The 24,897-nt window shown below is 35.4% G+C and overlaps 1 protein-coding gene across 5 annotated transcripts in view; it reads left to right on the top strand.

The window, feature by feature from the left end:
- The window catches only part of STRBP (spermatid perinuclear RNA binding protein), a 112,429-nt gene that overhangs the window by 67,611 nt on the left and 19,921 nt on the right, over positions 1-24,897 (top strand). For 4 of the 5 annotated variants that reach the window (XR_012506542.1, XM_074362184.1, XM_074362185.1 and 1 more), the window contains exons 4-12: positions 2,810-2,975; positions 6,554-6,698; positions 14,604-14,695; positions 15,218-15,313; positions 16,411-16,522; positions 17,191-17,288; positions 17,487-17,598; positions 21,626-21,718; positions 22,141-22,340. Coding sequence is in view for 4 of the 5 variants with exons in the window: in XM_074362184.1 (XP_074218285.1) it covers positions 2,810-2,975; positions 6,554-6,698; positions 14,604-14,695; positions 15,218-15,313; positions 16,411-16,522; positions 17,191-17,288; positions 17,487-17,598; positions 21,626-21,718; positions 22,141-22,340 (1,114 nt within the window). In the remaining variant the exon portion in view is untranslated. Of the gene's footprint in view, positions 1-2,809; positions 2,976-6,553; positions 6,699-8,105; positions 8,131-14,603; positions 14,696-15,217; positions 15,314-16,410; positions 16,523-17,190; positions 17,289-17,486; positions 17,599-21,625; positions 21,719-22,140; positions 22,341-24,897 lie in introns of those variants that run through there. The other variant, XM_074362186.1, reaches the window with a different exon arrangement.

Raw genomic sequence — 24,897 nt, 5'->3', positions numbered from 1 at the left:
AGGGCACAGAGACGGGGAGGGCGAGCTTATGTGGATTAAGTGCCTTCTATTGCCAGGCACTGTTAGGTAGCTTTCACCTGTGCACTCTTACTTCACCTCTTTACAGGCTGACTCAGAAATCAAGTAAATTGAACAAGTTCCCACTATTTGTATTATTAGTAGTATTAGCTTAATTTTAATTAATTCCCTATATCTAGGTGACTTACTTTATAATACCTCATATTCAAATTCAGAACTGAATTAGGACTTTGTTCTCTGTTCAGTCATGCTCTCTCTACACAAATATATCATAATTATAATATAGAATTCAATAAGCAAGCTAATAATGTCTGGTTAATAATAGCTACCATTTATTGAGTGCCAGTTACTGTACCAGATTATTTTTCACATTATTTTACAACAAATTGACTAATCTCAGTTATCATCCCTCTTCCCCACCCCCATTTTACTTGTGAGATTTCCTGTGCTTCAGATTTTCTTATGAAAAAAGTGTGACTCAATCATTAACAAACTTTAACTGGGTTAAGGTCAATGAATGAGTGTGTGTGTGTGGTGGAGCCAGGGTTCATTTTCAAGTTTGTCGGATTTCTGATCCAGTTTTTTTTTTTTTAATCATCTTCAGTTTGATTATCCATGACAAAACTGAAAGTACAGAGCAGGGAGACTATATGCTGATTCTGGGCATCAGGAAAAAACTTCATGAAGGAGGTAGCATTTGCATTAGGCTCAGAGGATGAGTAGGGTTTTGGCAGGCTGTGAAAGTGAAAGAAAAAATAAATCCCAGCAAAAATCCAGGTGTGAGGAAGTATAGGGACTGTTTAAGCTATTGTTTATTGAGCTATTAATATATGCCAAGCCCTGGACTAAGTTCATTACTTAAATTAATTAAATGATATTGTAGGCATTACTCTGAGGAAGGTGTTACTCCATTTTTACAAATGAGAAAGTAGGCTCAAAAAAGTCAAGTAATTTGTGATTTGTCCACTGTCAAACAGTAAGTGGCAGAGCCAGGATTCACAGCAGGAAGTCATGCTGTCTCCTAAATTGCCTCCCAATATGCTCAATGTCTGAGTGTTCAGTGGGACATGAGGAAAATAATAAGCGGAGTTCCATTCACTCAATGGTTTTGGAAGACTTGGCTGCGGCATCCTGTAAACAGAGATGAGATGCTACTGGTTAGTCAGTTAGGCCAGTGGAGAGGAGGTTACTGAGGTCGTCTAGGTGAGAGGTAGTAAGAGAAAAGAAACTAGTTTGAAGGCAAGGCTTTGAGAGTGATTATGAAGAGGGAATTTATAAACTGTTATTAGATTTGGGAGAATGAGAAGATGTATGGACAGGGATACAGAAGAAGAAAAAAATCAAAGATGACTGACTTTGTTCTTAATAGCAAATAATTCCCTGTACTTGGTTCACTTTCTTTAAAATGCTTTGTATTTCTTTCTGTACTTGTACCAGCCTTATATTTTTTCATTGACCTAATCTCTTAAGGTGTGTCAGGCACTGAACCCACGGCTGGATTATTTATAACTGTCTTGTTTCCACTGCCACAGTTTGTTTCTCTCCCTTCTCCTTTCTCTAGTTCATTCTCCACTCTGCTGACTTGGGCCCGACTCTGCTGATTCTTTGCCTCCAGCTAGAATGACCATTTTTCTATCTAGCCAAATCAAGACTCTGCTGAAGTCAAACTTACAGGTTGCCTTGCTTGACCTTTCTATTTTTACCTCTGTCTTCTCTGAAATTGGGAAGCAGCCCTAATAATATAAAGAGCTTGAGTGTTGTGGTCAAACCAACTTGAGTTTGAATCCAGGCTTTGCCATTTTACTCTCTCTGTGAACTTGAACAATTAATCACCTTTTCTGAGATTCACATTCTTTGTCTTTCAAATTCAGGCTCTTTGTAAGGTTTAAATGAGAATTTGTGGCATGCAGTTTCTTAGATGTTACTTTCTCTTCCCTTTTAAGCAGGTTTTAAGCAGCTTTTGTACTTAACTGCAGTATGAGCCTTGGGAGCAGGAGAGATTGGATCCCCTCTAGTATGTTTTCCATACGCAAACGGGTTGCTTACTTATTGAATGATTGCCAAGTTTAGTTACATTTTCACTTGTGATTAAGGGAAATGAAGCCAATAAGAAACTTACAGTATTAAAATCAAGGATAGATGTTAACAGTATTCTTATGCACCGTTCATGACTTGTTCTTTGAATGTTGGTTCTTGTAGCTACCACTGGATCTGGAATGTGTGTGTTGGCAGACCATCTTTGGGTTCCTCAGCTCTTCACTTTTATCACATTGTTCTGCTTTTCCCATAAACTTTTATGGATTCCTAGAATGCTACAGCTCAAAGGAATGAGCTAAGGCTCATGCAGCCGATTTACAGTTACAGATATTGAGCCAGCAGGCACCACGAGGAGTAGAGTCCAGGTCTTTTAGTTCCCTGCCTGATGCTCTTTCTCAGCACACTGCAGTGTTCATGTTTCTCACAATTCTTTAATTACTAAATTAAAAGATAAAAGGAGGATTTAAAAAAAATGAAAAAATGTTTAAGAGGATATAGTATTTTTGGATTTTCCTGAGCAATATTAGATGTCATAAAGAATTGAAATCTATAGGCTGAAATATTCTCCCTGTTGATTCTTTGAGGAAGATAGTTTATGAGCCTTAAATCTGAGACTTACTTTTGTGGAATTTTGGTTATCTGGATTTATGTTCCCCCTTAACAGTTCATATGGATAGTCAGAAAGCCAGGTGATGATTAAGTTATAGTTGGGGAAGTAGGTTGTGAAAGTAATCATTCAGACTTTTATTTTTAGGGATCAAGGTGGTCGGACGTTGTGTGGTGTTATGAGGATTGGCCTGGTTGCAAAAGGCTTGCTGATTAAAGATGATATGGACTTGGAGCTGGTTTTAATGTGCAAAGACAAACCCACAGAGACCCTCTTAAATACAGTCAAAGATAATCTTCCTATTCAGATTCAGGTGAGTACAGTTTAATTGTACCTCTAGGAGAATTTGTAAAAAGGTGAAAATAGGTAGTGACCTTGATAAACTTAATAATAAGAAATTGGTAATAATAAAGGGTAGGTACAGACAAAGGGAATACTGCTACTCTGGGTCAGTGACTCAAGCATCACAATGAAGGCAAACTTCTGGTGATTAGTACTCAGGATATATTTACTAAATTAAGATGGCTCTTAAGGTACACTCTTAAATTCTTTAGATGTATCTTACCGAGAGTTTTCATGTTTTCCAGACTAGACTTTTCAGCGTTATAAAACTCTTGGAAGGGTTAGTATAATGCAGAAAAGAATCAAAAGCTCAAAAAGAGCCTAGACAACTGGAGACTTTCATAGATGATAATTTTTAAAATTGAAGACTCAGTTAATTTAACTTCACTCATTCTGTTAATGGAAAGTCACTATTAATTCCTTGTTTCCAAACCTTTTTCACATTGGGATGCATTTAGAAAATTTAATGTTGGCATGCTTCCTGGAGGGTGCTGCTGAAGGCCGAAGGCTTCTCAGGGCTGAAGCCAACTGATTGATCGGGGGCTGTGGTCACCCTGGGACCTGCTCTGTCAGCCTGCTCCAAGGGCAAGTTGCATCACTGATTGGGAAGCCATTGTCACCTTTCAGTTTCAGTTGTGTTATCTGTCATGTAACTAGATTGTAGCTTTTTGGTGATTTCGTATCAGTTAGTTCATATATCCGTGTCGCATAGATAGGTATCAGTATGCAAGGTTGAACTTTGAGTTGTTGAATGCTCTCTTTTTTATTGTCAGTTTCTTTTATTTGTATTTCTTCTAAAAAGGCTCTTACCCCACTGCCCCAAGTAATATGAAATCTAAATTTGTTTTTATTAGCTTCCTTATGGATCATTTTCTTTCATATTTAGCAGCTGATCTTCATAACCATCATACTGATTTTTATCTACTGTTCTTTACACTCAAATTTGTGTTACTTGTTGATGCATTTTTTTCTGTATTAATTTCTGGAGGACTATTTTATTTTTCGTTCTTAGATTATAAGGTAAGATTTTCTGAGTGACTGAACAAACATATTTTGCTCTTCCATTTTTAATTTTGATTGAAAAAATGTTTCTATTTCAAGGGTTAAATTCATTTCTTTTAAAAAGTTGTTTTAAATCCTTATGTGACCATTTGGGGAGGGAAAGTGGTAAGCAACATGGAGAACAGTAAAAAATGTTAAGAAACAGAAAGCTCAGTAATGGATTTCAGACCACCTGTACTTTTTGTTATTAGAATGTTAATAAAATTCATCTTTTCCCATTACTTTTAATATTGTTTTAAAACCTGTATTTCTGGTCTTATTATAGTGAACATTATTACTCTTAAATCTGTACTAAAGGAATAATAATCAAAGGGTTGGACACAAAGACTTTTCCAACCATCTCACCCTCTTTTCTTTTCCCTTTAATGAGTCCTGTTTGTGAGAGTGATCATATTCCTCAGGTGTGTCAGGGTGGAGAAAAGATTGAGAACCAGTACTATAAGAAATTGAAGTTCTTATTCTGAAAGATCTGTCATATTTCTCCCGTACTGAAGATACAGGAGATTGGGCCTAGTTTCAGTTGCATTAATAGAGCTTTCCCTGTGCACATCACAACTATGTGAACTCTGTGTTTTCTTTCCTGAGTCAGGATCTTTATTTCTGGGCATCACAGTTTTTAAATGTTCTTGTTGAGCTAGCAAGTGTTCAAGGGAGGGAACCAGGAGAGAGTGCAGGCTGTGTGAACTATTTCAGATTTGAAGAGACTAGGGCTTTTTTGACTAGAGAAACCTAAAAAGATACAAATATCTTTAGGTCTTTGAAGGGCTCCTTGGAGAAGGTAAAAGTGGCCTGAACTCTTAAGATAAATGGTGGACATTATAAGAAACATTTGAATTTAACATAGTCAACAGAGTTATCCAACAGTGAAACCAGCTGCTTTGTATGATGGTTAGATCCATTAATACAGATATTTGGGTAAAGGTACCCAAGTGAAATGATGATGTACATACATTTTGTATTAAATTAAACAGTATACACACATATATATGCCCACATATATACACGCAAGTATACACCTATTATTATTATTATTACTATTACTAATACTATTTCAGAAAATCATCTTAAGTGTGATTTTTTTTTTACCTTTACCCTCTATCCGCCCCCCCCCTTGTTTTCTTGGCATTTGGAGAACCAATCTCTGATATGATCTTATTTTCTTGTGAATTAAAAATCTTTTTCCTGATCAATTACCATAGCAAAACTTTCAGTTATCAAAGTACCTTAATTAATTGAGGTTGCACCATACCTTTCTCTGCAGACTCTTTTGTAGGGCAATTTTAGAACTTCCTTGAGTAAAGCAGTAGAAGGATGACCAAAACCAGAAATCACTTATAATTAGTCTAGCCCAGCACTCATACTACATGTTTACTTCATTGGGTGTGTCTTATGGCAAGCATAATTGAAAAATTTAGTTTGAGTTATTCTCTGAGACATCTTTAATGCTCTTAGAGTGGCAAAATGAATGTGAGCAGTTTTCTGCTTTTTCTCTATAGTCTAGTTCTGGTTTTTTCCAGCCACTGTGTGGCTTTTCCCTTTCTTGGTTTTCTCCATTCAAAATTAGGATAATGAATTTTCTATTTTCTGTCTTTCTGGGAATGTTTAGTGGTAAATGCTGTTTTTACATAAATGGCTTTGAGCTCCTTTAATGCACACTGGTGAGCAGAGAGAGACCCAGTAGTGTTTATGTTTAACTGTTTATGTCAGGTAATAGAAATTAAATTTTACCACCAAGAAAGGCCCTGTGTAACATTAAACTGTGTATTTAGTGTATAAAAATATATATAACTTAATATATGATTCTAGTTGGTGATTATTTTCTGTATGTGTATATATTGTATGTTAAAAGAAGCAATGTATAGTTCCTTGTGGATGTCAGATGACTTGACCCAAAGCAGGTCTGTTGTTAAAGAAGGGAAGTTACTTGCTTACACTAATTTTTTTTTTTTTTTTTTTTTTTTTTTGCTGGTGAGTGTGCAGAGATCCTTTCTCTTTCATTCTTAATTTATTTTCTTTTAAAGTCTACATAATCTTATATAAAAGCCTACATAATCTTATGTTTATATGTCCTTAGCAAGTGGGAGTTCCTGTTTAGGCTGTCCTGTCAAAAAAGGTATTGATTTAGAGAGCATTCCCAGCGATTTATTATTCTGTAATAGTTCTCTGTAATAATTTCAAGAACAATAATTTACCCTTTATCATATAGTGATGCTGTTGGCAACTCACTTTCAAATATTAGAAAGAATGGGTTTAAATGTTGTTTAATAATTGTATAGATCATCGACATTGTGGTTGCTTTTTGAGGGATGGAGAAAGGATTTGCTGGTAAGTTGAGGGCAGAAATGTTATCTTTACACTAAAGAACTAGTTAAAGACTACTTTTTCAGCACAATAATACTAATTGTTAATAACATTTGAAAACTAAGAGGCAATCATTCATTTCTTGAAATTTTAATTCAGTGTTTTTGAAATCTTGATGACTTTCAGAAACTCACAGAAGAGAAATATCAAGTGGAACAATGTGTAGATGAGGCATCTATTATAATTCGGAATACAAAAGAGCCCACTCTAACTTTGAAGGTGATACTTACTTCCCCTCTAATTAGGGACGAATTGGAGAAGAAGGATGGAGGTACACGTGTGTATATATATATATATATATATAGATAGATAGATAGATAGATGTATGTATATAAATATGTATTTTGTTTACGTAAGATCTCTTGAATGCTATGTTAGTTATGCTTTACGGATTTAAGAAATACCTATCTTCATTTTTTATGCCACTCAGTATTTTAAACAGCTTTATTTTTACACAGTCACTTTATTTGGAAAAAGGTATATATTTGAAATATAAAATATGCTAATTCAAAACCTGTGCTTATCTTGTTGGTCTTAACTCCACTTTAATTTTTATACTGTTTTGGTGTTCTGTTTTACTTTGTCTCATATTGCATTGTTATTGGTATCGGCCAACCTATTCTTTGTAGCTTGGCTCTGAAGTCTGATATTAGGGTTAAATGTGGTTCAAAACAGTATTGTTTTCAAATTTACTCACTTTTGTGTCAAGTTACTCATTTGTACATTGTTCTTAATGTCTAATAACTATGACTTTTTAAGAATTATGCTTTATCCTATTGCCTATATGTAAATCTTTTATAATGTAAGAGAGATAAATTGGGGGAATTGATTCTTTAACACCTTTAGTAAATTTTTTTCTTGGAGGGGGTTTGTTATCCTGTTAACATTTTGAATAGTATATGTGTGGGAATCATGCTTTAAACTAACTTTCTTCTGGAGCTGAAAAGAATTTCTGCTTGGCATTGCCATTGTATAAAAGTAGAGTGAGAAATCTACTCAGTTTTGAGAAGTAATTATGGAGCTGGGCTTTTTTTTTTTTTTTTTTTTTAAATCCTTTCACATTAGTTTGTTTCTTCCTCTCAGTCCTGTCCCTAGAAACTTGCCGTGTGATAATTTCTCCTGTGTCAGACCTTTGACCAACTGGCCCCTCTCTGTCATGACAATTTAGAGGCAGTGTGGCCTCACTGGGCCAGTGGGGACTCCCTGTTGCTGTTTTCTCATCACTAGACATTCAGCAAGTTACATTGCTTACTCCCCTACCTGAAATACCAGTGCAGCAAGAAATATTGGTCAGTTTCTTAATTTATTTCAAGTTAACGATAAAGGTAGAAAAAGACAGATCTACCTGAGATTGTTAGAACTTTGAGCTTTGGCAGACACGACTCACAGGATTTCTTAAAGTAAAAGTGATAGACTCCCTTTTTTAAAAAGTCTTTTGGGGTAACTAAATCAGCTATGCCATACCCAACAGATATAAGCTTAGACACATTTATGAGTCATAGTTTAAAATTGAAGTGAATCCAATCTATAATTGGGTTTAGACCTGTATTTTTTTTTTGGCTGTATATCTGTATATAGTATCTCTAACATCTCTGAAGAACCAATCTTATATGACTTAATTTCTTTAACAGCTTTACAGTTCACCATTAACTGTAGAACTATAAAATGATTTCTGAAGTATCAAGATAATTCTGTTAATTCTGGTAAGCTGTGTTCTACTTGACCCTCTAGTGTAAAACTAACCATTTCTAAGTAGGGTTATAATTATAGATATTATTAAAAAATTATTTGATTATAGAGAGATGAGAAGACTGAAGTTGCCAAAGACTAGGTCATGTTTGCTTGGAGCTGTAGACGTCCCTTCCATTACTTTGAAAGTATTAAGTGAACAGCAGGCTCATTTTCCCCTATGGTTTTGTGTACTTCATGGGATTTTGTCAGTTTTCAGTGATACCTTTAAGCTTAGTCTGTTGCTTTTATAACTTTAATTTTTGTTCAGAGAACCTAAAACATTCTTAGTGTATTGCACTCTTACTGTAGAAGACTAGTTATTACAGAATGGAATCTGTAGTGAAGTAGGAGCCATCGTCTCTGTTCGAGGTGTTTGGGTTACTCAAGGCTCCCAAGACCTCTTTACGAGCTGAATCTCATCAACTGATGTTAACATAATTGTGTGGGATAAGGTAAGATGAAGGAATCAGCTTGGCTCTAATGTTTTACACACGTTACTTCCTCTCCCTCTAAGTGGCAGAAAGATTTGCTTTGCTGTTTTCCTTAATCTCCCAGCCCTGTTGACTCACTTGTTATCTCTTATAATTTGCTCATTTTGTCTAACCTGGGCTTTGTCAGTGTTTTTTGATCTGCGCTAGCAGTTTTGTGTACTCCTGGGGCAACTTTGAGGATCCAGCGTAACTGAGCATTTGAGACCTGGGCTGTGTAATTCTGTAGGATTCGTTTCATCACACCAGATAACTCCTCTCGCCTTGATGCAGTTCTTTTCAGCTACAAGGGTTGAAAGCCCCAAGATTCATTTAGGTTCCAGGAATTTCTAAAACTGAGATCTTCTGAAAAAAAATCTCCACTCATTTTCTTTCTCAAAGTTTAAAAGAACATCCATTGTAACTTTTGGGGGGACATTTTCCTGTAGAATCTCAACATCTCCTCTCCCACAGAACAAACAGGCTATTCACGATACATATATACCTCATGTATATGTATTCATATATACAATTATTATTTAATTATTATTCATATATAATTAATATGATTTGATTTATGTATATTCATATGCATAAAATTTTAAAGGAACAAATTTCTCTTCCCTCTCTTTACTTGCCACATAATTGGGTAAAATAAAGCGAAAAAAATCTGAGAGCCAGGTGGAGCCAGAGGACTGGGGCAGGGCAGGTGAGAACATCACACTTATCTCCTCAAGGTTGTCTCTGCAGAAGTGGCTCTATCTAACTACTTGTTTCAAATCACTGTTTACATTTTCATTGGCTGGAGTACATGGTGAATCTCTCTGGTACTGTTTACTGTTTTGTAGGTAAGATTTCTCACGTGTTGTCCATCTTATTTCCATATTCTAACCCTTTACTTGAAGTTCCTAAAGAATAACCATTCCCCATAACTGCACGCTTCCTCCTAAAGAAGTCATAGGAGAAGAAGCAGAGACCTTGGTGCCTGGCAGCCAAGTATTTGATTCTTAACTGTATTAATTACAGCTATGTGACCTTGGACAGGTTTCTTTATTTTGAAATGAGCAATGAATATTTGAGACAGTTGTTTGAGGTCAAATGAGAGAATCTGTGTAATGTGACCTGTGTTGTACCCAGCACAGAGTGGTTGCTTAGTAAATAGTGGTCGTTACTCCGCTCACTAAAAAGTCACAGCACAAACTCATCTATTCAAATTGCCTTGAGGTCACAGTGAGAATAATGTGGATATGATGGATCTGAAGAAGTAAACCTAAATACAGTTCAGCTCTTAAACGCCAACTGAAGTGTAGTATTGGAATTAATGTACTGTATTTGCTACACTGCAAGTAATGAACTGGCTTCTATAGCTTATGATTCATTGAGACAGTTGTCTTCTTCCCTACCCCTGTCCTTTATCCCAGAACCTGGAGTGGTACCTAATACTTAGTGGGCAATCAGAAAACTGTTAAATGAATTTTTGTTGCCAGCATATTATCTGCCTGGTGTGTAAGAAGCATAAACAATGGGTGTCTCAGAAATCAAGCAATATATATTGAAGATTTAGCTCTGTTAGGATATTTTATAACTTTCTGTGTTATAAGCACTTTCTCATATATGATTTACTTTAACCTTCACAACAGCCCTATGAGGGTAGATTTTCCTGTTTTATAAATGAAGGAAGTCTCACAGTTTACCCATCTCCTGTGACTTTTTTTTTTTTTTTTTTTTGAGTAAAGGTAGGTTTATTTAGAGAGATACATACTGCATACAGTGTAGGCTGTTTCAAAAGGCAAGAGAAAGGCCACGAGGTGTCAGGGTTGAGTGCTCAGGTTAGAGGAAAAGTAGGTACACACTCCATGGAGTGCGGGCCTTCTCAGAAGATGAGGGAGCAGGAGAGGCAGCCAAGAGGTGCCATGTTGCCAGTTCTTATGGGCTCGGTAGCTTCATATGCTAATAAGTGGAAGGACCAATCTAACTACCCTGGGGAAGGGGCTAGGATTCCCAGGAAGTTGGCCATTTCCTACTCTTTGACCTTTTGTGGCTAGCCTTGGGACTGTCATGGGCCTGTGGGCATGTTATTGACCATGCTAATATGTTACAATGAGCTTATAATGAAGCTCAAGGTCTACCAGAAGTAGTCAAATCTCCAGCCATCTTGAGCTTCGAGGCCTACTGGGAGTTGAATCTTCCACCTTTTTGATGTTAATTGCTGCGTCATCCCTTGAATGGTTGTGCCCTGCCCCCTTCCTCTACTCTTAAGTCCAGTTACTGTCTAGGATGATGGTAGTTGATTTAGTTATTCTGAGCCTTACACAGTCACAGCTTCTTTTGGTGCTTGTGATTTTAAACCAGAAGTTATTTGCTGTGAGGGTGATAAATCAGCTGTTTATTATATTAATAGTACAATTCGAAACCAGATAGGTAGGGAAACTACAAACTCCTCAGTGTAAAGGTGGATTTTCAAGGGTCCTGGAGATGTTGCCCAAGAATCCCTTTTCCATGTTGATGTTAGTGCCAGCTTCTCGTGGGTTTTGACAGTTCACTTGCATGAGTCCTGCTAGGTGGCAGACATCAGATCTCACAGTCCTAAGATCTCAGCTAGGATTTACAACTCCTACAGGCTTTATTTTCCTGCCTACAGCTGGTAGACCTACATTATCTGGTGCAAAGCTGTAGCCACTGTCTTTCCAGTGGCCCACTGCCTACTGAGACATTGAAGAAAAGTCATAATAAGTGACGTTTCTACCATAAATTAGGAGAACAGTGCTCTGTTTTATCTAAGTGCTACGTTTATCTGTTCATATTAGTGTGGCCTGAGGTTTTGCATGGACAGTGGCTTGAAGCATAGTGTCTGTTCTTCACAGAGCCTCAAGGAATTGAGAGAAGGGCCTGCTGGGTATCTTCAGGTTACCTTGAAAATTCTGTCAGCACGAACTCACTCAGATTGTCAGGGAGGCCTTTGTGGTAACCCAGCTTGATTATTTTACCTTTGAAGAGCCCTGGTTTAGTCATATTCTGGCTTTTCTCCACCCCATCTCCATCTTCATTTTTGTGAACGGGCAGAGTTAGCTTGCATGTAAGGGATGGAGAGAAACTGACCAACATTTCCTGCAGTACGGTGTGTTTCTGGTCACTGATCTAACCTCTAACAAAATCAACGAAGTTAGGCATAATAGACTTCTTTTTAGTGCTTCCATTGTTCAGAATGTTTTATGTACCTTCATGCCCTGATGCCAGGTTACTGAGCAATAAATTTTAAAAGCTGTTTTTCTTTGCTTTGGGCGTTTTTGTCGCTATCCCCCATGCTGTCTTCCTTCCTTCCTTCCTTCCTTCTTTTAATCTGTTTTACTAGTGGACTCTAGGAAAAAAATGAAATGGCTCACAGTTAAATTGTTTACAATTTAAAGACTCCAAGATACCTCTTTATGAAGAAGGTTTTGCATCCCCTCAAAATTGAAACACCTACATTAGAAGATCATACAGAAATGTTAAACCTGAGGGTCTGCTTGAGAAGTAGCAGTGTTTTTCCAGCAACAATTCTGTGATTGCTGCATTACATTATTTTTCTTAATGAATGGAAATACATAAAATTGTATGTTGTTAATTATATAAAGGAAATAGGCAAACAGGGCTTACAGGTAGCACTACAGTGCCATTTAAATTTATGTAGTTTTAAAATGAGAAACTTTGAGGAGGATAAAATGAGATGAATTGTTACACTCCTCTGCTGTTTTCCATCTCGTGAGTACTGAAACATTTTGGATCTTTTGACTTTTTGACTATCAGAGCATGAAGAAACATGGCCATTCTGATGGTGATGTAAAAGGGAATCTGTTCACTGCCTGTCCCTTTCACCTCTTTTTAGTAGAATCTACTGCCTCCAAATGTTGACTGTCTGTAGTAGCAAGCTGATGTCTCTATTTTTTTAAATAAGAGTTTATGGTTATAATCTGTCCTTCAGGATGAAAGAATTTATCTGAAGATTTTTGCCATTGTTCCCCTTTAAAAATATCTGTGTCGTAATGATCGTTAAGATGTTAATTACAAGCTCTGATCACTGGACAAAAGTACCAGAAAGTTCAAAAAGAGTTGTTTTGCCTTGTCTTTTCCTATTCAAACTTCCTCTTACTCCTCTCTTCCATTGACCTCCCCCTGCCAGCATTCCCACTTGGTAAGGTGATGGAGTAAAAGTTAGCTTGTCTTACTTTTAACTTTAAAGTTGAAGTCTTGAAAAATAAGCACAATCCATGCCTTTTCTTGGGACTACATTATTTAGCAGTCAGTCAACCTTTGTCATGTCTAACTTCTAAGAGATTCTAATTGTTCATTTACAGTAGTTTGTTTTACCTTGTACGTGAGCTTTACACAGATGCTCGTATTGACCAGTCAAACATTTTGACATATAAACGTGAAAATAAGTTAGTTATATGTTTTGTGTCATTAAAAAGAATTAAGCAAAGCCAGGAACTAAATCACATATGAAGTGAATACCCATGGTATGTTTGTTTATATTTATAAATAAAAACACATTAACAATTATTTTTTGATGCTTTACATTTTATGAGTAAAAAGGGGTAACGAAATGAGACCCTGCATCCTGAGTTTGTTGGCACAGGTTAATGTGAAACAATACAAGTACCTGTTGTAGAGCTCACCCGGGCAGAAAACAGGTGTGTAGCACTTCGGCCTTTTTATGTTGCAGGCAGTAAAAGAGAGCCACAGTTTTTTCTGCAATAAATTTTTTTCTTTTGGGCATAATGCTTTCAGTTTTAGTTAATGACCATCTATCATTTAAAGTATACAGTCAATTTGCCATAGTAGAATCTTGTAATAACTGAGAAGCCAAAAAGTATCAGTGATCGAGTTCCCCTATTTATAAGTATTTACAGTGTATGAGTTGGCCTGCACAAACGTGCTACTGATCCTGTGACTGTCATGGCTGTACTAGAAAGAAGTGTTGGTGAACTCCTGCATCTAAGAGAGTTCTTAAAAGAAGATGGTAAATATGACTTAATTGGATTAGACAAAGAATTGTTTCCCAGAAACATTTGTATGCTGTAGGCATTTAAATAATGCACTAAGTCATCAAAAGTTTAAAAACTCACTTTCTAGTAGCTTAGAGGAAATAAATTTGGATAAACATGGATTTAGTATCTTGTGACATCTTAGTTATGAATATTTGCCCCAATCACATGTTTGAATTCTTAATTTGGTAGCTCTGGGCCATCTCATCCAACTTTGCAATGTTAAGGCAAGTCAAATAGCTGTACTTAGTATTCTTTGCTGTTTTTTTTTTTTTTAAATATGTAAAACTTGACATATAGTTTATATTTGTAGTTCTAATAATTTGGTTTAGAATAGAAAGAATTAAGAGAACTCCAGGGTGACACTTGAAGAGTTCTTATCAATGGGGTAGTTTCTGTTAATGATTATCTTCTTGGATGAGTTTATTTAATTGTTAAAAAAAAATTGCCATGCTCAGCGTATTCTTAATGTATCTCAAATTGATTACCTAAGAGAGCCCCAGTTTTCCTTAAGAATTGATTAGTGATTAAAATCCCTTCTATAAGAAAAAGTTGTTATTGCTACTGGTCCCAGATTTCTACTCTTTGCTCCCTGCCAAAGGAAAAAGTGCTGTACACCTATTTTGTGTCCTGTACCTATTTTGTGCCCTGTGATACACATCCTTAATAAGATCCCAGATCGTATGTAGCAGTGGTCATTGATTTGTTTACTGAACAGATGCCTTTGTGCTCCTGTTGTACGCAGGCACAGAATGGCTCTGTTGACTGTTTACTTAAGTAATTATGGTGCACGTAATTTAAAATGAAAGCAACAAAGCCAAATCCTGAAATCTTCTGGGAGTCTTATTAGTTCACTCAGATGCTGCTCTTTTTTTTAGTTTTATTGTTTGGTAATTTGACAGGAACCCCTTGGTCAAATTGTATCTGTCTTTCTTTATCCCATTTTCCCATTAGAAAAGGTTGCGATGAAAGATCCTCCGGACTTACTGGACAGGCAGAAATGCCTGAACGCCTTGGCGTCTCTTCGACATGCCAAATGGTTTCAGGTTGGCTCTTTGTTATTATCTTATTGTTGTTGTAGCCTTGTGCAGGTTTCATTTGGAACACCTGCCATGTAATGGTTTCTATGTACTGTATAAAATGTGGGTGCTGTCTACCTCTTAGGGTTATTGTAGGAGTAAATGACTTAAAGTTCCTAGTGTAGCTTCTATTATAGTTAATGACGTTTAATTATCATATAATCCTTTTTGGCTTATTACTCTGAATTTCAAATGGTAGTGTATAAAATACAAACCTGAGTGAGAAAAGCTAGAAGTTAAGATAGACAGTTGCCTGGAAATGGGGTTGCCATGAGGCTATACAAGTGATTTTAATAATATGCTTCCTTTAAAATTTGCCTTTCTAAACCATAATTTTACTACTTTTAATAACTTGATTTTTTGGTTTGCTTGACAACTCGTGAATGACTGACTAATTAGTATTCATTTTAAAGAACCTACCATGATCAGTGTCCTTAAAATGAAGAGTGGATTTCAACAGGGGTACTGGGATCATTTTGTTTGTTTTAGGCAAGGGCAAATGGATTAAAATCATGTGTAATTGTCCTCCGCATTCTGCGTGATTTGTGCAACAGAGTCCCCACATGGGCACCGTTAAAAGGATGGGTAAGTACTTAAATATGATTAAAAGCAAATTCCGGAGCTGTAGTCAGAGGAAATTCTGTAGAAATTACATGTTACTGTAAAATGGCTATATTCTGACTCTGCTGAGGTGTGTGCTGTCTATTTTTGTTCTTGAAAAAAATTAGGGATTTTTTTATATGAGTTTTTTCTGACGAATATAACCCATCTCTTCTACCTCATCATATTCATGCTACAGAGCCGGGGTCCTTTTTTCTGATGAAAAAGTCCTGTACCTGTTAGAAGTGATGTCTTCCTGCACTTTACTTTCCATTGTTGGCCGATTACTATTCCCCTGCTATCCAGGGAAGCCTGCTTGGCTGGCATATTTCTCTTCTAGTGCTACCTCTATTTAAGTAAAAGTTACCTGATATGCCAGTATAAGCCTCCCATTCTCTTTGAGTGTAGACACTTAAAAATAAGTTCATATTAGTGATTGAAGTCAGGTGAATAGTACACTTAACCATAGTTTATATGTTACCAAACTTACTTAATTTGGAAATTATTATGCATGACCCAATTAAGACCCAATGAAGAACACTATAAAACAAAGATGTAAAGGGCCATTTTAAATTAATTTAGATATTATTACTTTGATACGGTATCATGAATTTTTAGTTTATTAAATACGAAGATTTGGTCCTTTTATTCTAAATGCAGTACTCGGCAGGATGTCTGAAATGAAGTCTTATTGTGCTTCTTAGGTTAAGTGGGAGATAGGTGGGCTGGGTTTGAACACTGATTGTTTATTAGCTGTTACTAACTTATATGAAGTCTTGTTAAATCTTTGTTAAGTCAATTAAATGATTGCAGTTTCTTAAGTAATCCTTTTAGGGTAACTGAAAATAGAGTTTTGTAACAAAATGTTTTCTGAATATATTATCTTAAAAATGGTTGATTTGAACACACTGCCTGGTGTAAAAAAGTTGATAATCAAGTGGGAAAAGTTAATTGGGCCCTAAATGTTAAATTGACTTCTACCTTTTTTGGCCTCCGTTGTAGATAGAAATGTCAGCTCACATTTAACTGGAATCCTTTTAACACTTGGTGCATGTACTAATTTGTAATTTAATATCTTCTAGCCACTAGAGCTTATATGTGAAAAGTCTATAGGTACTTGTAATAGACCTTTGGGCGCTGGGGAGGCCTTGAGACGAGTAATGGAGTGTTTGGCATCTGGAATACTACTTCCTGGTAAGGGTTTCAAACTCTGGAGGCAGAAGAATCAGAAAAATTTCATTTTAACATAGTTTTCTGTTATGTGCTAAGTTTGTCCTCTGCTCAGGAAAATGATGTGTGGGGGTTGTTTTGCTTGAAATTTTAGCAACCAGAATGTTCAAATGTTGGAGAAGTGCTATAAAACTTTCTTTCAATAATTGTAATTTATATTTTATATGTACTAACATAAAAGATACTAATAAGATATTGTGTCTGCTATGAATTTGCTTTACCTAGAGCTTGGATTTTGAAAATGCTTATGTTTGGCTAAAATATATAAAGTTCATTCTGTTTGCAGTCTAGTGTTTAATTTGGAAAAACTAAATTTGGTCTTATTTTCCATATATAATCCCTTTATAGATTTGGAATGATCCATCATGCTTTCTAAATTCTTGGAGTTAAAACCCAGTTGTGACCTTAAATACACAAGTGACTTCTAGTAAAATAAGGACATTGAAATGCTGTATTGAAAATGAGTGTCCTTTTTATTCCATTTAATTGAGCAGACTTTTAACCTTGTTCCTTAGTTGTTTTTTTCTTTTTCTCTCCATTCTTCTCTCTCTCTCTCTCTCTTTGTGTTAGTTTATTGAATTCTGAACTTAGTTCTAAATGTTACTTGTGTTTTTCTTTTGCCTTTGTCAAAGGGGGTCCTGGTCTTCATGATCCTTGTGAACGAGACCCAACAGATGCTCTGAGCTATATGACCATTCAGCAAAAAGAAGATATTACCCACAGTGCACAGGTAGGAGATGGGCCATACCACTGTGGTCTGTTAGAGGGATATCATGCAACCTATGTAAATACTTTTTTGTTGCCTGTTGTTAGGGACTTTTGCTATCATAAAAATATCATTTGAGGAATGTGTTTTTAGCTAGAAGTTCTAAGGGCTTAACAAATGAAAAATACAAAATTTGAATAAATACAATCTTTTGTTCTTTAGCATGCACTAAGACTATCAGCCTTTGGCCAGATTTATAAAGTGCTGGAGATGGACCCCCTTCCATCTAGTAAGCCTTTTCAGAAATATTCCTGGTCAGTTACTGATAAAGAAGGTGAGTGTGAAAGTTTTTTATTGGGATTGGATGTGGGCAGTGGTGTATGGTGTAGCTGGTCATGGGATGCATCTTTTGTTAGAACTGAGAGAACTTAATTTTTAACCCAAGTCATGTATAAGAACATTTACTGCTGTTCTTCCTGACTTTCTTCTCTTGTCCCATCAGTGACAGCCGCTTGCTGTCATTTATTCTTATTAGTGAAGGACTCATTTGGCTGTGTTGGTCAGATTCCATTACTGCATAGATTTACGGATGACACTTAGAGAAGCATGCTTGTATCCTTTGTTTTTCCTCACTGCCTTCTTTGGGTTTAATTTGCTGTTCCTTTTAAGAATTTTTTGAGTTAGGTGAATACATTATTGGGTTTTTTTTTAGCCTCTTAGTTATTGTATATACTAATAAGACTGTAAATTTTCCTTTAAGTCCAGATTTATGTGTTGTACTCTTTTTACATTAGTGTTTTCATTATCACTTAGTTAAAACTATTTTTTATTTCCCCTTGTTATCAATTCTTTGACACATGAGACATTTAAATATTATTTCCAAACAAGTGAAGATTTCCTAGTTCTCTCTTTATTTTTGATTTCTCACTCTACTATGATCTGAGAACATACTTTGATTTTTTCCCCTTTGTTAGTTCTTGAAACCTATTTTAGGGCCACATGGTCAGTTTTTATAAATGATTCATATCCTGAAAAAGTATGTATATTCTGCGATTGGTAGTCAGAAAGTTCTTTACATGTCAGATCACATTTGTTCATTATGTTGTTCAAATCTTATATACCTGTTTTTTATACACACACACACACACACACATACATATATATATATATATATATATATATATATATATATATATAGACACACACACACATGCACAATATTTGGTCTCTTAATTACTGAGAGACATATCAGTTCTGCTCTATTGTGGATTGTCTGTTTCCCCTTGCAGGTATGCCAGTTTTTAATTTTCTAGAAATTTTGGCTCTTTTATAGTTTCAGATTTTCTCCCACAAATTCTTCTTGATGTCTTTTTTTTTTTTTTTAAGTTTGTTTCTGAGAGAAAGCTCCATCATCTAGGTCTCTTTTGGATCAGTTTCTGTTGTCTGCTTCTCATGAATTTTGATCACAATATCTTGTCTTCTCATGTAGCTGTATTTTGGTTTTGTTTTGAGTGCTTGAGACTGAAATTGAATATTTTGAGAGAATTTAAAGCCTGGAGTAATGATTTCAGGAAGGATTTCTATTGGTTTCTTGGAGATAGCTAGTGGGATTGGCAACCTGGGTCATTTTAATGTGGTTGAGGAATAAGATGATTTGAAGCTGGGGTTCAAGTCTTTGTGATATCAGATTATTTCCACTTTATTTCCTTTTAGCGTATGGCATTGCAGAGGCCCAGCGCACAATGTGGGCAATTCACAGGCCTTCCCCTTTTGGTGGTCCTTGAACTTCAGTTTTTGACTCATGAGATCTGGATGCCTGATAAAAGTACTCTATTCAGTTCATAGCAGCTCCTTGTGGATTTCAAAGATACCCCTGGGGAAAAGTGGCTCTCAGTGCAAGGTTTCCTTCATCTCCCAGATCTTGACTCCCTAATTCTTTATTTTCCAGGAACAGACATTTATTCTACATTTGGTTCAGCTTTACTAACTGCTCTCATCAGGAAGGTTGTTTCAAGTAACTTAACTTTCTTACACTGGAGGTTGAACTTGTATATTTTGCAAAAGTTCCTCTGGTGACTTCGTGGAAGCTGAGGTTGTGAACTGCTGCTCCTCCTCTGCTACCATCCTGTCCTTGTTTGTGCCACTCCAGCCACTCAGGTCTTTATGCTGTTTCTTAGCATGCTCCTCCCTTATGAGCTTTGTGCTTAATGTTCTCTCTTCCGAGGGCTCTTTCCCCAAATAGCTGAATAGCTTGCTCTTTTACTTTCTTCAGATCTTCATCAAAAAGTTATCTTATCAATAAGTGACACCTTTCTGACCTTCTGAAAGGCACCACGTGTAAAAAACAGCAACACTTCCTCTCCCTTAGGCCTCTTAATTTTCCTCCATTGTGCTCATGACTATAGACATGTAGGTAGTTTCTACCACCACGCACAAGCTCTCTGAGAACAGGGACATTGTTTTGTTCTCTGTTGTATGTATAGCATCTAAAATTGTCCTGAACATAGAAATGCTCAATTAATATTTATTGCTGAATGAATACATGAATGAAATTATAATGGAAAGGGGGTGGTAAGAGATAAATTGGGAGTTCGAGATTTGCAAATATTAACTACTATATACAAAATAGATAAAAACAAATCTCTTCTGTATACCACAGGGAACTATATTCAATATCTTGTAGTAACCTATAATGAAAAAGAATATGAAAATGAATATATGTGTGTATATGTATGACTGAAACATTATGCAGTACACCAGAAGTCGACACGTTGCAATTGACTATACTTCAATTAAGAAAAAATTATAATGAGGATGAAGAAAGTATAGGTTTCATTGGGTACTGGTGAGGATTACGTGAATTAATATATATAAGGTATTAAAAACAGTGCCAGGCATATGGTAAGCCCTCACCATAAAATTTAAAAATTTAAATTTTATTGCCTCTCAAGCGATCAGTTCTCATTTCTAAATACTGTAGATGTTGTAAACTATTTCTTTTTGTAAAACAAGTTCATTTTCCACCCCCAGGTTACCATTATGATTAGCTTCAGATTTTACAGCCCTTTTCCAAAATGCCAGGGATGGTAGAATGAAGCTTAATCCGTGTAACTATTCATGTAGTTGGAGGATTTAGGGAATAGATCTGTGCATTTAAGCCAGCTAGTGAATTCCAGACAATCAAGGAGCAGCTTTTAGTGTAACTTAATGAGTGGGAGAGTGATTGAATAGACATTGTTCCTTTTTAACTTTATCTCTTAAAGACTGCATTCTGGGAGACTGGCATTCTCACACTTTTATGTAATGCAAATGTAAATGCAGTACTAAGCAGATATAAGCAGATACTGCCTTTTATTGAACAGAACATCAAGATTGATTGACCTGAGTGGTAAGTATTGACTCAAGCAAATGCTGAAGTCAGTGTTTACCCCAAGGGACAATAAATCTTGATGATCAGAGAACATGTAGTTAATCTCACTGTTATAATAAGGTTTCACTAAGAAGTATCTGGAAATCTTACGGCCTGAGTCTCTTGAGCATAACTTTCCTTTAGGAAAAACCCAACAACCAACTTTTAAGTTGAAGATACAGAGAGTTCTTTAAAGTACTTGGATGGGTTGATGAGCTTTTCCGTGATTGTTCTTATCTTGGACAGCAAAGTTCCTGCCTCATGTCTGACAGCATTATCAACTAGCTGTTCTATCCAAGAAATCGATAATCAGTTCAGCTAGTTTTTGTCCTATACTCATTCTGTTGTTTCTAAGTCTTGTGGTAATTTACAAGATACAAGGAGAAAATACCTTTGACCTTCATGGAGCACTAAGGAAATATAAGATCTCTATATGTGACACGAGACGACATGTGACACTGTGTATTTCTAATGCCATAGAAACTCTTAGAAAGTTGAGATGTGAGAAAAGCTGAAGGAAACTTCATGGAGAAGATGAACTGTAAATAAAATCTTGAATAGGATTTAATTATAGAAATATTTGAAAAGGCATAAGTAAAAATAAATCTCACACTAGAGATAACTACCTTTAACATTTTGGTATGTAGCTTTCCAGGCTTTTTTTCTGTTTATGCATATACAGATGTGAATATAGGCATTGATATTTGTATGTGTATTTATGAGTAAGTGGTAAAATAAGTATTTCCAAAAAGGGACAATATTGTTTCATAAAGATTCACTTTAGTAATTTTTTTGGCTATTATAAGCTTATAAATATTTAACTGATGAGTGCAAGAGTCTTATGGTCCTTAGGATTCCTAAGATTTTTCCTTCCTGAACATATTAGATAAATTTGGTAGAATAAGTAGAATCATTGTTTGGACTAATAATGAATCTCCTGTAATTTTTTTAGGTGCTGGGTCTTCAGCTCTAAAGAGGCCATTTGAAGATGGATTAGGGGATGATAAAGATCCCAATAAGAAGATGAAACGAAATTTAAGGAAAAGTGTGTAAAAATCTTTATTCTTATAGATGTGAACTAGAAAGGATTTATAATCTTAGGAAAATAAAAATTACAAAGTGAAGAATTTGATTGATTTGAATCGGAGTTTTAAGAATAGGTCATAACTGAAAAATTGATTGAATAACTTTCTTTTGTTTCCAAGCTTCATTTACTTAAGGTACATTAATATTGACAAAATAAAATTAATGTATAGCTATAGTAATGCATTTTACTTTTTAAATGTTAGCATAATTATTTCAGAAGTAATTTTAGAATTACTTATGAAGTGAAATTATTTTATATATGTTTTGAAATTCTTGCTTTTTTTAAAACCTGAATTTATAGTGATCACTATGAACCTATGAAAGCATAGTTTAAAGCAATATGGTTTAATTTTTTTTATCTTATTCCTCTTCCATTTTCAGTTCTGGATAGTAAAGCAATAGACCTTATGAATGCACTAATGAGGCTAAATCAGATCAGGCCCGGGCTTCAGTATAAGCTCCTATCTCAGTCTGGTCCTGTCCATGCGCCAGTCTTCACAATGTCTGTAGATGTGGATGGTACAACATATGAAGCCTCAGGACCATCCAAGAAAACAGCAAAACTTCACGTAGCAGTGAAGGTACAGTATTTCTTTTATTTAGCCGTGCTTTTTTATTTTATGTTGTAAATAAGGAGCTTATTTTTTTATATTAAATAAACGTAATTTTTCAAGATTTTAATGACATTTGTTACCTCTTCTTTTTTGGTTGTAAAGTATGTGTTGATCATACAAAATTTGCAAAAGGAGGAAAAAAGTAAAGAAGTAAAAAATATGTCAGTTGCTTATCTCTGAAGCAAATCAATAGTATTTGTATATAGTATGTTGGTTTATTTACTTCCAATATTTTTCTATTTATTCCTTTTTTTAGTTTGGGCTCATGGTGTGTATGTAAATTTATCCTTTTTTTTTTTAATTTAGCATGTCATCACTGTTTTTCCATCTTATTAAAATCTACATAAATAATTTTTAGTGACTGTATGGTTAACATGATGTAAATGTACTGTTATTTGTTTTAACATTCCCTTATCATTGAATATTTTGCTGTTGGCAGATTTTTTTCTTTCATAAGTAAATTTAATGATTATCTTTTTGCAAATCGTGCCCTTTCTGTATTTCAGAATATTTCCATAGGGAATAAGGTCCAGGATTGAACCAATCATGCATATAGGTTTGTAGAAAATTCTTGAATATTTGAATCTCTCCATGAGTACATTTGACCTCTTGCAGACAAATGTGAAAATGTCAAAGATAACGATATAGATGGAATATCACTTTGCAACTAAGAAAAGTTCTGTTACGTAGCAGTATAGCATACGATGTTATTGGTCTGTTTTCATGTTCATTCTGGTTTGCAGGCATTATTAATGTAGATGCAAACATTGTCTTAGATACTAAGGATACAGCAGTGAGCAAAACAAAGTCCTTGCCCTCCTGGAGCTTGCATTCCAGTGAGGATACGATTGGGAGATAGATAAGAAATACTGCAGATGGATCAGTTACTTGTCAGGCAGTAGTAAGCCCACTGTAGAAAAATAACTAAGCTGTAAAAGTATAAACAGTATATTTTTGTTATGTTTGTGTTTACAAAAGGGATACTTTTTAAGTATGCTAAATAGTATGGGTTTAAAATGAGGCAGAAAAAGAAAATCAAGAGTGAGGGGAAAAGTGAATTTAGGAATAAGCCTAAAAGTACAGTTTAATAACTTAGCTATAACGTATGCTGAGAATGAGTCACAGACTTAGATCTAAGTTCTCTAGCATCTGACACCAAAAGCTTGTGAAATATCATTATCAATTCACTGTCTATGACATAAAAAAAGACAAATGATTATGAGAATCATAGTTCTTTTGATATAAAGGTAGGTGGGCACTCCCCTTAGGTAGATCGTCATAAAAAGGGATAAAAGGGGTATCATGAAGCAGTGATATCCTTCCAGAGCATCTATGATGCAGTGACAGTTTGTTTCTTACAATAACCTTTAATATAAGGTAGTGGCCTTGTAGCAGGTTTCAATTAGTAACATTAGGGGAGTTAGCAGAATGGCAAATTTTGCAATATGACAAGATTTAGATGCTGTCTGTTCTCATTATAACCACTTAACATTTTGGTATGTATTTTTCTAAGGTTTTTTTTTTTTTTTTAAACTTGCAGTTCTAAAATTCAAAAAGCACTGGAAATGAAAAATATTTCCCTAAGTTTGATGCAGAGTCATTTGATGGGAAAAACCTGGCCTGAATTGATAATAGGGCTATTTTTAGACTTTACTATTCCATTTAGTGTGAATATTTTATGTTTTGTTGCACAAACATGGGGTATCACCTTGAGAACCCACTGTGATTTGGAAAATATATGGTAAATGCATTACATTAGCTTTTTAAACTCTGAAAAATTGTGAGTTCTCAAAACAGTCTGGCCCCAAGTGTTTCAGATAAGGAATGGTAGAACCTGCATACTGTGTCTACAAATGTGTACTTAAGTAGGAGCATGTTTTCCTTGTTCATCTTAAAATATATTGAGATTTTCTTTTTACAGTTACCAGAAAGGCTGGTCTCATTTGTGGTAGTAGCCTAATATTCTGTTATTACTAATCTACCATAATGTAACTAACCCTTTTAGATTCAGATGCTTCTAGTTGATTGCTTTACATGTTTTTGAACTAGTCTGATTATCCTTTAAGATATGTTTTAGAGATGGAATTACTGGGTGAAAAGGAAGGCACATTCCTATTAATGACCTATTAATTTACTAAATATGTATTGGAATTCCTATTATATGTCCAGCATATATGACCAACTTGCCATCTGTAGAGGTTATATCACATTATAGATTCTGCTTATAAATGAGTTTGAGAGAGTGTTTTATATTCAATATGTGTTTATGAAAGTAGGTCCCACTAGATAAAAATCCTTGCATTCCTCGCTTAGTAGCTTGGTGCAGAGGTCTGTACCTGTTAAGAACAGAGAAATCAAAACAAAAGAAGAAGAAATCCATTCCTCCCAGAGAATCCTGGTCACCGAGCAGGAGGTACCCTAAAGTGATAGAAATCAGTGGCCAATCTTCCCTTTCGTCCTCGAATCCTTCTTCCTGACAGTCCTTCATAAAGGACATCTTTAAGGACATCATCAGTCATATTCC

Source organism: Camelus bactrianus, chromosome 4 (genome assembly GCF_048773025.1).
Source record: "Camelus bactrianus isolate YW-2024 breed Bactrian camel chromosome 4, ASM4877302v1, whole genome shotgun sequence".
Taxonomy (NCBI): Eukaryota; Metazoa; Chordata; class Mammalia; order Artiodactyla; family Camelidae; genus Camelus; species Camelus bactrianus.
This window is presented reverse-complemented; position numbering and strand designations above follow the sequence as displayed.